The sequence below is a fragment of the Alosa sapidissima genome, chromosome 2, assembly GCF_018492685.1.
Source record: "Alosa sapidissima isolate fAloSap1 chromosome 2, fAloSap1.pri, whole genome shotgun sequence".
In the NCBI taxonomy this organism is placed as follows: Eukaryota; Metazoa; Chordata; class Actinopteri; order Clupeiformes; family Clupeidae; genus Alosa; species Alosa sapidissima.
Genome location: NC_055958.1, coordinates 33486274 through 33499389, shown reverse-complemented (window position 1 = coordinate 33499389; position 13116 = coordinate 33486274). Strand labels below are relative to the sequence as shown.

The 13116-nt window shown below is 44.9% G+C and overlaps 1 protein-coding gene across 1 annotated transcript in view; it reads left to right on the top strand.

Annotated features, from left to right (window-relative positions):
• The window catches only part of LOC121697151 (partitioning defective 3 homolog B-like), a 75254-nt gene that overhangs the window by 48737 nt on the left and 13401 nt on the right, over positions 1-13116 (top strand). The window contains 1 exon segment of the mRNA XM_042078493.1: positions 3149-3334. Within this exon segment, the coding sequence (XP_041934427.1) occupies positions 3149-3334 (186 nt within the window).

Genomic DNA, 13116 nt, shown 5'->3' with positions numbered 1-13116 from the left:
ACTACCACTACTGCTGCTACTGTGTTAGACAGTCAGAGAGTTGTAATAAGTATGAGGGCCGTCATCCCACTGCTGGTGCTGCTGTTCTCCATGTGTGGAGCTCAGACTCAGAGCACCCAGACTGAAGTTCAGACAGAGAGCCAGAGCACTGGGGCTGCTGCTGCTGCAGTTACTGAGCAAGTAGATATATATGCAGAGCTCAGGGAACTCAGAGACATGGTGGTGGAGCTGAGAGTGACTCTGACCTTCACTCAGAATGAGCTGCAGAACACCAAATCCTTGCTGTACACAGTGGAGGCTGAGAATGATGCTCAGAACCTACAGTTGGCAGCCCAGGAGACAGAGCTGGCAGTGATGAAGGAAAGACTGGTGGCCAGTGAGACTAAAGTGGAGGCTCTGGAAAGGGGGAATGCAGCTCAACACACAGACCTGAACACTATGAAGACTGAAGTGGTGAACCTGAAGATGGAAACTGCAGCACAAGAGACAGAGCTGACAGCAGTGAAGACCAGACTGGCAGCTACTGATGTAGTGAATCTGGAGAAAGAGATCACAGTTCAACCCAAGGTGGCATTCTCAGCAGGTCTGACTAACTCAGGACACATAGAGGCTGGGAATACTGACTTGAACTTGGTCTTCACTAGAATCATCACCAATGTTGGACAGGCCTACAGCAGCACGACAGGCTTCTTCACAGCTCCAGTCAGGGGAGTCTACTACTTCAGATTCACTGTCAGGGATGACCTAGACAAACGATTTATGAATATCAGGATGCATAAGAATGGAGAGCAGATCATGTCGTTAGCAGATTTTGATACTGATGGACGTCCCACCTATCTGTCCAGTGGTTTAACTCTGCAGCTGGAGGTGGGAGATGTAGTTAACATGGGACTCACCAAAGGCTACAGGCTCTATGATGATACTAGGAATCACAGCACCTTCAGTGGCTTCCTGCTCTTTTCTCTCTGAATGGAACACACTGCTCAACATGATGCTGATGCTACATGATGATGATGAGCACATTGAATAACCCCTGTGTGTTACATGTGCTATAGAAATACAATTCCCTTGCCTTGCCTTGATGCTGACAAGTCATTAATAAAGTACAAATAATTAAGAGCAAACAAATCCTGTTCTTTTTAGTTTTTTGTTTGAGTAAGCCTGATGATTTTGACAAGTCATTCATATATTACCTTTAATTATGATACATACATGAATAAATATGACACATACATGAATAAACCAAAACATAAATAAATAAGTAAATACAGAATACTGCAGCCTGAGAATCCAGGAGTCAAACAGTCAAATATACTGAGGTACACATACACACACACAGAGATGTGCAGGGACAGACACAAATAAAGTTGTGTGTGTGAATCAGTGATTTGGAAGAGAGAGTGAGAGCCCAGAGTTCCCCATGCCCAGTGCCAAGCTTGCATTAGCAGCACAGGCTATCAGATGGAAATCTGTCCTCTCCTCTTCTGCTCCTCTCCCCTCTTACCTTGAGTTCTCCTCCTCTCCTCTCCTCCTCTCCTCTCCTCTCTTACCTTGAGTTCTCCTCCTCTCCTCTCCTCTCTTCTCCTCTCCTCTCCTCTCTTACCTTGAGGTCTCCTCCTCTCCTCTCCTCTCTTACCTTGAGTTCTCCTCCTCTCCTCTCCTCTCTTCTCCTCCTCTCCTCTCCTCTCTTACCTTGAGTTCTCCTCCTCTCCTCTCTTCCTCTCCTCTCTTACCTTGAGGTCTCCTCCTCTCCTCTCTTCCTCTCCTCTCTTACCTTGAGTTCTCCTCCTCTCCTCACCTCTCTTCTCCTCCTCTCCTCTCCTCTCTTACCTTGAGTTCTCCTCCTCTCCTCCTCTCCTCTCTTACCTTGAGGTCTCCTCCTCTCCTCTCCCCTCTTCTCCTCCTCTCCTCTCCTGTCCTCTCCTCTCTTTTCCCCTCTTCTCCTCCTCTCCTCTCCTGTCCTCTCCTCTCTTTTTCCCTCTTCTCCTCCTCTCCTCTCCTCTTCTCCCTCTTGTGGCTCTCTACTCCCTCTCACTCTCCTAACACTCAGCACCTTTCTCTTACTCCCCCCTCTTTCTCTTATTCCCCCCTCTTTCTCTTACTCCCCCTCTTTCTCTTACTCCTCCTCTTTCTCTTACTCCCCCTCTTTCTCTTACTCCCCCTCTTTCTCTTTCTCTTTTTCTCACTGGAAAGTGCAGTCTGGAAGCTGAACACACTCACACACACTCTCACACTCATTACCCAGCCTGTTGCCCTGGAGATGGAAGATTGTTGAAGACTTTTTTTCTTCTTTCTTTTGGGTGCTGTCATTAATAAAAAATCCCCCCCCCCCCGCCTCTCTATCTCTCTCTCTCTCTCTCTCTCTCTCTCTCTCCTCTCTCTCTCTCTCTCTCTCTCTCCTCCTCTCTCTCTCTCTCTCTCTCTCTCTCCTCTCTCTCTCTCTCTCTCTCTCTCCTCTCTCTCTCTCTCTCTCTCTCTCTCTCTCTCTCTCTCTCTCTCTCTCTCTCCTCCCCCCTTGCTCCCCACATTGCCTGCCTCTCTCAAAAGCAAGTCTCTCGCTCCCTCCAAAATGTGAATGAAAGTGTACGTCATTTTGTGGACATTATGGAAAGGCTTTGTGTGTGTGTGTGTGTGTGAAGCCAGTCTCATTCAAATATCCTACTTTTGCTCTGTTCTTTTCATGTTCAAATATAAAATGACCTTTTCATTTCTCTCTCCCTCTCTCCATCTCTCTCTCAATCTTTCGCTCATCTCCTCATTCTGTCATTCATCTCCTCATTTCATCCTTTCATCTTTGCCACCTTCTCTCAGCTGTGTGTTTGTGTGTGTGTGTGTGTGTGTGTGTGTGTGTGTTTGCGTTTTCTATCTCCCAGTTTTACCTTTTTGCCATTATTTCTGTACAGTATCCTTCTGTTCCCATGTCATTTTATTCAGTAAATTACACAATATGTATATGTATATATAAAATATGTATGTATGTAATTCTATATATAGAATTAAAGATACAACAGAACAAAAACTGTGCTCATGATTTGTATATCTCTTTGTCCTCTTCTCCTCCCATTCTCTCTTTCCCTCTATCACTCTTTCTATCTTCCCACACTCCTTCTTTCTTCTGTCCTCTCTCTCTCCCCTCTCTCTCCTGTAGAAGGAGGAGGTCTCTCGTCCCGTGCCGTGTGAGGATGGGAAGGAGCAGCTGATGTTTGAGGTGCCGCTGAACGACTCTGGGTCAGCTGGACTCGGGGTCAGTCTGAAGGGCAACAAGGCCCGCGACACCGGGGAGGACCTGGGCATCTTCATCAAGTCCATCATCCATGGAGGAGCCGCCTATAAGGTACACACACACACACACACACACACACACACAAAGGACCTGGGCATCTTCATCAAGTCCATCATCCACTGAGGAGCCGCCTATACTGTAAGGTACACACACACACACACACACACACACACACACACACACACACACACACACACACACACAGACACAGACAGACAGGACTTGGGTTAATTAACTCTATTTTCCACAGAGAAACTGCTTAAAGGGTAAATGCAGATACACACAAACACACACTCACACACAGCTGTTGTTGGCATGTATGTCAGTTCCCTTGACCTCTTGCCCTAAAGTGACCCCTGCTCTGCTGTGCTACTTTGGATCCTGTCGGGTCAAAGTTCACCCTCTTTCAGCCAGAGTGTCCACTCTGTCTCCACAGCCATTAACAGGAGAATGGAGAGGGCCTGAAGCCTTAAGTTCAAGACCTCCATCACCTCCCCCCTTCTCTCTTTCTCCCTCCCTCCCTCTCTATCCCTCTCTCCCCACTCTCTCTCCCCCCCTCTCTCTATCTCTCTTTCTCTCTCTCTATCCCTCTCTCCCCCCTCTCTCTCCCCTTCTCTCTATCTCTCTTTCTCCCTCTCTATCCCTCTCTCCCCCCCTCTCTCTCCCCCCTCTCTCTATCTCTCTTTCTCTCTCTCTCCCTCTCTATCTCTCTCTCTCTCTCTCCCCCCCTCTTTCTTCTCCTCTCCCTTTCTCTTTATCTCTCTCTTTCTCTCTCTCTCTCTCTCTCTCAATTCAATTCAATTCAATTCAAGAATGCTTTATTGGCATGACAAGCTCACTTATATTGCCAAAGCAGTTATACAATAAATCTGAACACAAACATGTCAGTAGATTTTCATAGGAATAAAATAAATAGGTAAAATAAAGTAAAATGTAGTGTATGATGCAGTGTGTGTGTTTGTGTATGTGTGTGTGTGTGCGCGCGTGTGTGCGCACCTGTCTGCATGTGTCTGTGTGTGTATTTATTTGGTGATATAGGTCACTCATTGTCCCTCAGATTGTGGCATGTTGATATATATTGGGCAGCAAGATATGCTTTATCTCCTTCTCCTAATAATATCTTTAATTTTGATATGTCATTAAGTTCATTAAAATTAGGAATTTCTGAGTTAAATTTGTTGAAGAAAAGGTTTCTTGTTTGATTGAAGGATTTACATTGTAGGAGGAAGTGCATCTCTGTCTCGACCTCACCTGTCATGCAGTAACCACATATTCTGTGTTCTTTTGGTTGCCATGATTTTCTGAGTCTTCCTTTTTCGATTTCCAATTTGTGGTCACTTAGCCTGTATTTGGTTAGGGTCAGTCTCTGTTTTCTATCTCTGACAGTATTAAGATATTCTGCTATTTTATATTCTCGGTTTAGGGACAGATAGCATTGTAATCTACTTTGATTTTTAGTTTCTTCTTTCCAATATTCCAAATAGGCTACTTTACATTGTTTCATAATTTGGTTTAGTCTGATTGGTTTTTGGAAAACAGTGTTGTTGTGAGACTGATCAGAGTGGGTGTGTGGTAAGGGTGGGTGTGTGGTAAGGCAGTTAGTCTCTGCAACAACTGGTGTAGGGGACTTTTTTCTGGGTTCAGCTCTTGGGTTTGGAGGGCTTTAGAATGAAGGGTGTCTTGTGGGCTGGATTTAAGGTGATTCAGAAAATTGAGTGCTCTTTTGTTGATGTTAATGATTAGTGGGTATCTACCTAATTCAGCTCTACATGCATTTGTTGGTGTTTTTCTCTGTACTTGTAGAATGTATCTGCAGAACTCAGCATGTAGGGATTCTATTGTGTGTTTGTCCCAGTGAGTATAGCTATGATGACTGAGTGGACCCCATACTTCACTACCATACAGCGCAATGGGCTGGATGACACTATCAAATATTTTAAGCCAGATTTTAATTGGAATTTGGAGATTATAAAATTTTCTTTTAATTGCATTTAGGGCTCTTCGAGCTTTTTTCCTTTAGTGCATTCACTGCCATATTAAAACTCCCTGATGCTGTCATTGTTATACCTAGGTAGGTATAACTCATGGTGTGAGGGATGATAGAATTGTTTATTTTAAATTGGTGTTTGTTTTCTTGGCATTTGGGGCGTTTTTGGAAAATCATTACATTTGTTTTGTCTAGGTTTATCTCTAGGGCCCAGGTCTTACAGTACTTTTCTACTATATCTAACTGTAGTTGTAGACCTTTTTCAGTAGCAGACAGTAGAACCAAGTCATCAGCAAAAAATAGAGACTTCACCTCTCTATCTAGGAGGGAGAGGCCAGTACCCAGGGACATTGCTCTAACTGGATAGCAAGTTTGTTTATATATATATATATATATATTAAATAACGTCGGACTTAAATTACAGCCCTGACGGACACCTCTCCCTTGGGTGAAGTATTGGGTTATTTTTTTTTTTCAATTTTAACAGCACATCTGTTATTTAAATACATGGTTTTAATTAGGTCATACACTTTACCCCCTATCCCACAATTTAGTAGTCTAAAATAGAGCCCTTAATGCCAAATAGAATCAAACGCCTTTTTAAAATCAATGAAACAAGCAAATATCTTGCCATTTTTTGTTTGGTGAACATGTTTATTAATTAAGGTGTGGAGCGTATAAACATGATCGGTGGTACGATGTTTTGGAAGGAAGCCAATTTGATTTTTGCTTAGAATGGAATGTGCATCAAGAAAATCTGCTATTCTCTTGTTTAAGATACTGCAGAACAGCTTTCCCAGGCAACTGCTGACACATATGCCACGATAATTAGAGGGGTTTGATTTGTCCCCTTTTTTGTGGATGGGGGAAATCAGCCCTTTACACCACATGTGAGGAAAATGTCCTGACCGTAATATGATGTTGAACAATTTCAACACTGCACCCTGCATCTCTGGGGTGCTGCATTTAAGCATTTCATTTTTAATGCTAATCTTTAGATTAATCTCTTTAGATTTTAATCTCTCTCTCTCTCTCTCTCTCTCTCTCTCTCCCCCTCCCTCCATTCCCTCTATCTGTCCACTGCAGCTGCATCACTGTCATCCCTCTCATGTCTCTACTATTCATCCTTTCTTTTATCTCTTTCTTTCTTTCTGTCATTCATCCCTCTCTCCATCTCCTCCCCTCTGTCCTCTCCAGCTGTCCCCCCTTTCATTCCTCTCCTCTCACTATTGTTAATCCTGTCTTTAATCTCTCTTTTTGCCACATCTCTCTGTCACTCTCTCCTCAGTGACCCCAGGGCTTGGTAGAATGATGGCCCATGTGAAGGTATTGTTGCCTTCTAATTGGTCAGGCTTTCTTTAATGATGGTGGTCCATCATAGGCCTTCTATGTCCAGTCTTTGTGGAGCCTCGCCGAGGGTCCCATTCAAACGTATGGACACTTCATATTCACTGGCCGTTCACACATGGCCGTATTGAGGAGGATTTGAAAGACAAGCAGTGCTTCATTTTGAGGCCTTGTCACCAGTCGCCATCACCTGCGGTCATCCATTGTGTCGGGGTCACTACTCAAGCCCGAGAGCCCCTTTCTGGGTTACACAGGCTGTCTGTTAGGCTGAGATCAGGCTGTGTGTGTACGCTCACCTGGCAAGGAGCTTCCCCACACTAGAGGATGGGGAAGCAGCAAAACCACAGCAGATCAGGGCCACACCCAGGCTAGATCAGGGCCATACGCAGACTAGATCAGGGCCATACACAGGCTAGATCAGGGCCATACACAGGCTAGATCAGGGCCATACACAGCCAGATCAGGGCCATACGCGGGCTAGATCAGGGCCATACGCTGGCTAGATCAGAGCCATACGCAGGCTAGATCAGGGCCATACGCAGGCCAGATCAGGGCCATACACGGGCTAGATCAGAGCCATACCGAGGCTAGATCAGAGCCATACTCAGGCTAGATCAGGGCCATACCGAGGCTAGATCAGGGCCATACGCAGGCTAGATCAGAGCCATACGCAGGCTAGATCAGAGCCATACGCAGGCTAGATCAGGGTCATACGCAGGCCAGATCAGGGCCATACATGGGCTAGATCAGAGCCATACGCAGGCTAGATCAGGGCCATACCGAGGCTAGACCAGAGCCATACACAGGCTAGATCAGGGCCATACGCAGGCCCAGATCAGGGCCACTCCCAGGCTCAGGGCCGGGATGCATGCCGGACGAGGGCCTGATCAGGGCTAAAGTCCAGAGCTGTGAGAGTTCTGATCTCTCCCACTGGTGGCTGCCCAGCACACGTCTGTCTTCTCAATATCTCGATCAAACACACTCTTGTACTCTCTCTTCACTGCTTTCCCCTCCCCTCCTCCTCCACTCTTTTCTCTATCCATCTCTTTATCTCTCTCTCTCTCCCCTCTTCTCTCTTCTCTATGTTTGAGTGCTTCAGTGTGTGAGCATGTGGTCAGTCGCGCTGCTGCACGATTAGAGTGGTTCATGTGTTGACAGGACCTTTGTGTGTGTGTGTGTGTGTGTGTGTGTTTGTTTTTCACACGTTTACACATGTGAGCTTTTTCACTGTCCTCCTCAGATCAGATGTACATGCTCATGTGTGACCGTGTTTTCGTGTGTCTGTGTGTCTGTGTGTGTGTGTGTGCATGTGTGTGTGCATGTGTGTGTATGCGTACATGACTTAGATAGCACATCCCTAAAGAATTGAGGAGTGTGTGTTTAATCATGTGTGGAACTGTAAAAGATCTCCCAGTACTGTCTGAACACCTGCTCAGCTCAAATGTGTCCTGACCTGGGTGCCGATACAACACGCTATCAACCGGATTACAACCACATCCCCTCCTCACACAGCTACCCTCCGTATGGCCTACCCACAATTCATAGCGGAGCTTGTGGAGAGCATGTGAAATGGGCCGTGTGACTGGTGCGCCTAGCGTAGCGGCGCAACACAAAGTCCCCCTGATGATGAGCCGCTAGCTAATTAGCGTCCTTTTCAGACCCGCGCGCCTGAGCGGCAGCTAGCACGGCGGAGGTGCCATGCTAATTAAAAAGTTGTGTGAGCTCGGGGATAATTAGCCAGAGTTGTCCCTGGTCTGTGTGTGTGTGTGTGTGTGTGTGTGTGTGTGTGTGTGTGTGTGTGTGTGTGTGTGTGTGTGTGTCCTCAGAGCCCAAAACCACAGCACAGGAGTGTACAAAAGAGAGGGAAAGAGGACACACACACACACACAGAATTACAAAGGCATTCACTTTGAGGCATATGTGGAGGCACACAGGGCTAGGGACATTCATCCACACATCCACAAGAATGCACACACACACACACACACACACACACACACACACACACGCAATCACAACACTACCAGCACAGCATACAGGTTTACAACATAGGTTTACACTCACAGATAGTGTAGTTTGTGTATGTGTTGTTTGTTTGATGGTTTTGTCTCTAAGTGTATGTATGGGTATTTATATATATATTATTATTCATACCCCTGGAAAATATTGATTTAATGCTGATTTTTTCTTTATCAATGTGTTTTGTTCTGACTGAAAATGACACTGTCACATGCCAAAAGTCTGTAAGACATTGTGGGAGAAACATGGAATTAAAAAAAGAAGTGTTTTCATCTTCAAACAAACCCACACACGAGTAAGTTGTTCCCTGATTGGTCACATTTGACAGCTAAAGACACTACTGTATCCCACAGTCACCTAACACTTCACCCCACATTTAACTTATGAAGAGCTCCACATGTGTGCGTGTGTGTGTTCGTGTTTGTGTGCGTGTGTGTGTCCAAAGTCTCTAGGCTTCCCCCACTCTGTACTGTTCTCATGCGTAACACTGGTTAAGTTAGCCTAAAAGATGTTCCCTGGAAATTCAAAACATAAACTAGCTAGATCTCTACTCTGTTACAAATTGAATAAATGTATAGCCTAATGTGTAGGCCTGTTGGGGGGCAGCTGTGGCCTACTGGTTAGCGCTTCGGCCTTGTAACCAGAGGGTTGCCGGTTCGAACCTCGACCAGTAGGCACGGCTGAAGTGCCCTTGAGCAAGGCACCTAACCCCTCACTGCTCCCCGAGCGCCGCTGTTGATGCAGGCAGCTCACTACGCCGGGATTAGTGTGTGCTTCACCTCACTGTGTGTTCACTGTGTGCTGAGTGTGTTCCACTATTCATGGATTGGGATAAATGCAGAGACCAAATTTCCCCTCACAGGATCAAAAGAGTATATATACTTATACTATACTTATTACAAAAATGTAAGCAACAGCCAGTTGTTCCGCTACACTGGGCCGATTGGTTTCTCACTACAAAACAAACTTCTCTCAAGTTCGATTGGAAACGAGCCGAGACCACCTCCTCCAAGCGTTCTCGGTCCATTTGTCTTGTTCCAAAATAGAGTGCGTTTGCAGCTTTCACATATGCCCAGTCGAACTGATCTTAGTGGGGAGGCGCTACACATTCCGATTCAAAGAGCCAGGTGTGAAAGCACAGAGAGAGAGAGGGGGGGGGGGGGGGGGATTGGGAGGGAGGAGGAGAGAGAGAGAGGGGACTGGGGAGGAGGAGTGTGAGAGTGTGGGGATTGGGAGGGACAAGTGAAAGCCAGGCCCACCCCATGTCTCTTAGCCCAAGATCACAGGCAAACTCTCTGATACAGTAGATACACACACACACAAACACACACACACAACACACACACACACACACACACACACACACACACACACACACACACACACACACACACACACAAACACACACACACACACACACAGACACAAACACACACACAAAACACAACACACACATACACACATCTCTTACTCATCACTCGCTATTTTTCCATAACCATGAATTTTTGTCTGATTCTTGGCCACTTATTTTCACTCTCTCTCTCTCACACACACAGACACACACACACTTATATACACACACACACCACACACACACACACACACACACACACACACACACACACACACACACACACACACACACACACACACACACACACACACACACACACACACACACACACACACACACACATAGGCACACACAAATACACATGCATACAGGCACACTGTCCCATTCTAAAGGAGTGGAACACATTAAAGGGGAGGCGGAGGTTTACCAATAAACAAGTTGGTTTTATTTTCACAACGGTCCAGCACTCAGGTGTGTGCGTGTGTCCATCCATCCATCTAGTCAGTTTTGTGCACATCTCATCTTATTATATACAGTAGGCAGGGTTGTGCAAAATTGAAATTGCAATGATGCGTCCTGTTTGCTACATCAATTGAAATGCAAGTGAAAATTTACTTGAAATGTAAGAACCAGTTTCAATTCAATTCTGGAATTGTGCACAGCCCTGATTAAAGTATATTAACCATGGCAACCTGATGATAATGTATTCACCATGACAACCTGCTCCTCCTGATTGCAGTCTCTGATCTGGATCTCTGATCTGGACACTGTTGGAAATGATCTGTTTTTAGCCAATCAGCCCCGCTGGACTGTCATTATGGGCCTTTCCTTCACAGCTTTGCATGAGAATGCCATGGGCTCTTTGTGTGGAGGCACAGTGATGGCTTGTGTAATAGGTCACTGAAACCATTCCTCTACACTTCAGGGACGTTTTAGTCCTGATTGGTGGGCCTGCATGAGATCCTCCACGCACAATCACATGTATTCACTCTTACTCTCACATCATGAGACTTTATTCTAAACCACCACGCCACTTTTGCACACACCTCTAATCTGGTACTTGATTTGATTCTTTGCCACAACCACTTTATGTATTTGCATTAATTTGGACACCATTTTTATTTCAGTGTGCATGCTTTTAAAGAGAGTGTGAGTGTGAGTGTGAGTGCGTGTGCGTGTGCGCGTGCGCGTGCGCGTGTGTGTGTGTGTGCTTGGCTTCTGTGTGTGTGAGTGTGTGTGTGTGTATGTCTGTGTGCGGAAGTGTGTGTGTGTGTGTGGTGTGTGTGTGTGTGTGTTTTGTGGTCCACTCTGGCTCCGTTCTCTCATTCTCAGCATTGCACTCATTCCCTCGTTCCCTCACTCTTCCAGGAACTTTCACCGCCCTACACTGTACACTCAGCAGGAGGTCTCTCTCTCTTTCTCTCACACACACAGACACACACACACAAACACACAGACACACACACATACACATACACACACACACACATACACACACACACACACACACACACACACACACACACACACACACACACACAACACACAACACAAACACACAGACACCCACTATTCACAGCAGGACACACACACTTACACACTTCTACACATTCTCCTTTTTGCTCTCACACGCACACACATACATAAACACAGTCTACCCCCCCTGACACTAGGGTTAGATTCTGCTGTGTCAAACCCTGGACCTCTTCAACACAACAGAAATGGGTGTTGCTACACTGGTGGGGCCATCCAGCTATTCACACGCCTTTGAAATCTCACACACACACACACACACACACACACACACACACACACACACACACACACACACACACACACACATATACACACACACACACACACACACACGAAAAATAATGTTCAAGTTTGTTTGTATTATATAAGAGCACATCTCTTTTCCCTTATCAGTCTTTGTTTTAATGCTGTCTTGCATGCGAGGCGTGTGTGTGTGTGTTGTGCATCTCTGAAGAGGGCCTTAGTGGCCATGTCTCTCCTGATGAAAGTGCTATGCTAATCAGATGGAAATGAACAGAGAGCTCATGGTGCACCAACACAGACTCTCTCAGTGGGCATCTCAGCCTCTTACACGTGTTGAAAATAACTTGTGTTGCTTTTTAACACATCTCTGTGTCCAGATAGGGATAACACAGTTAGTGTTATTTCTAACACATTGCTTTTTGTCATACAAATTATATAAACTTAATAACTAAGACCAAGAAGAGAGAACATATCACCCCTGTGTTGGCTGAACTGCACTGGCTCCCTATTTCCTATAGAATTGATTTTAAGGTTATGTTAATTACTTACAAAGCTCTGAATGGCATAGCACCTTCATATATCTCTGAGCTTTTAATATCTTATCAACCACAAAGGAAACTTAGATCATCCAATTGTAATCTTTTAATTGTACCCAAAGTGGTTCTGCTCAAGGTTTCTTCCTGGAATATGGGAGTTTTTCCTTGCCACAGTTGCCATATGGCGTGCTTGTGGGGGGTAAGAGGGTTAAGGCTGCCAGTCTTATGACGTCATTTTCTATATTTTTGATATGTTGCTGAGTGGATCATAAACGGCCCCAGCAATGAAGAAAAGTGATTTGATAATGACTGACTGACTATTATTGTGTTACATGCTTCAAATGTAAAGCACTTTGAGCTGCATTCTGTGTATGAAAGGTGCTATACAAATAAAGCTTATTATTATTATTATTATTATTATATTATATAAATCATATAAAGTTTTATACATTTTTATGACACGTTTGTGTTCTTACACAAAATCAACACATTGGTGTAGAGTTGAAATTGCCGGTACTGTACAATTCCAAACATTGCAAACAAACCACCATGGTTATACATTGATATTTCTTTTATTAGGAATGGACAAAAGTGTCTGGAAAGCTTCCTTTTTGCTGTGGCATTTTGGTAGCAACATTTTCATTTTTAGCAAATACTACAGTTTGTGACAAAAAAGCGAATGGCAAAAACATTTTAATTCATCAAACTGAACGCCGATGTTTTCAACGGCTGATGCTTCGCTCAGACTTTATTTGAAACCGTATTACCAAAAACTCCATCATTATAGTATACTATTTTTCTAATTAGGTTG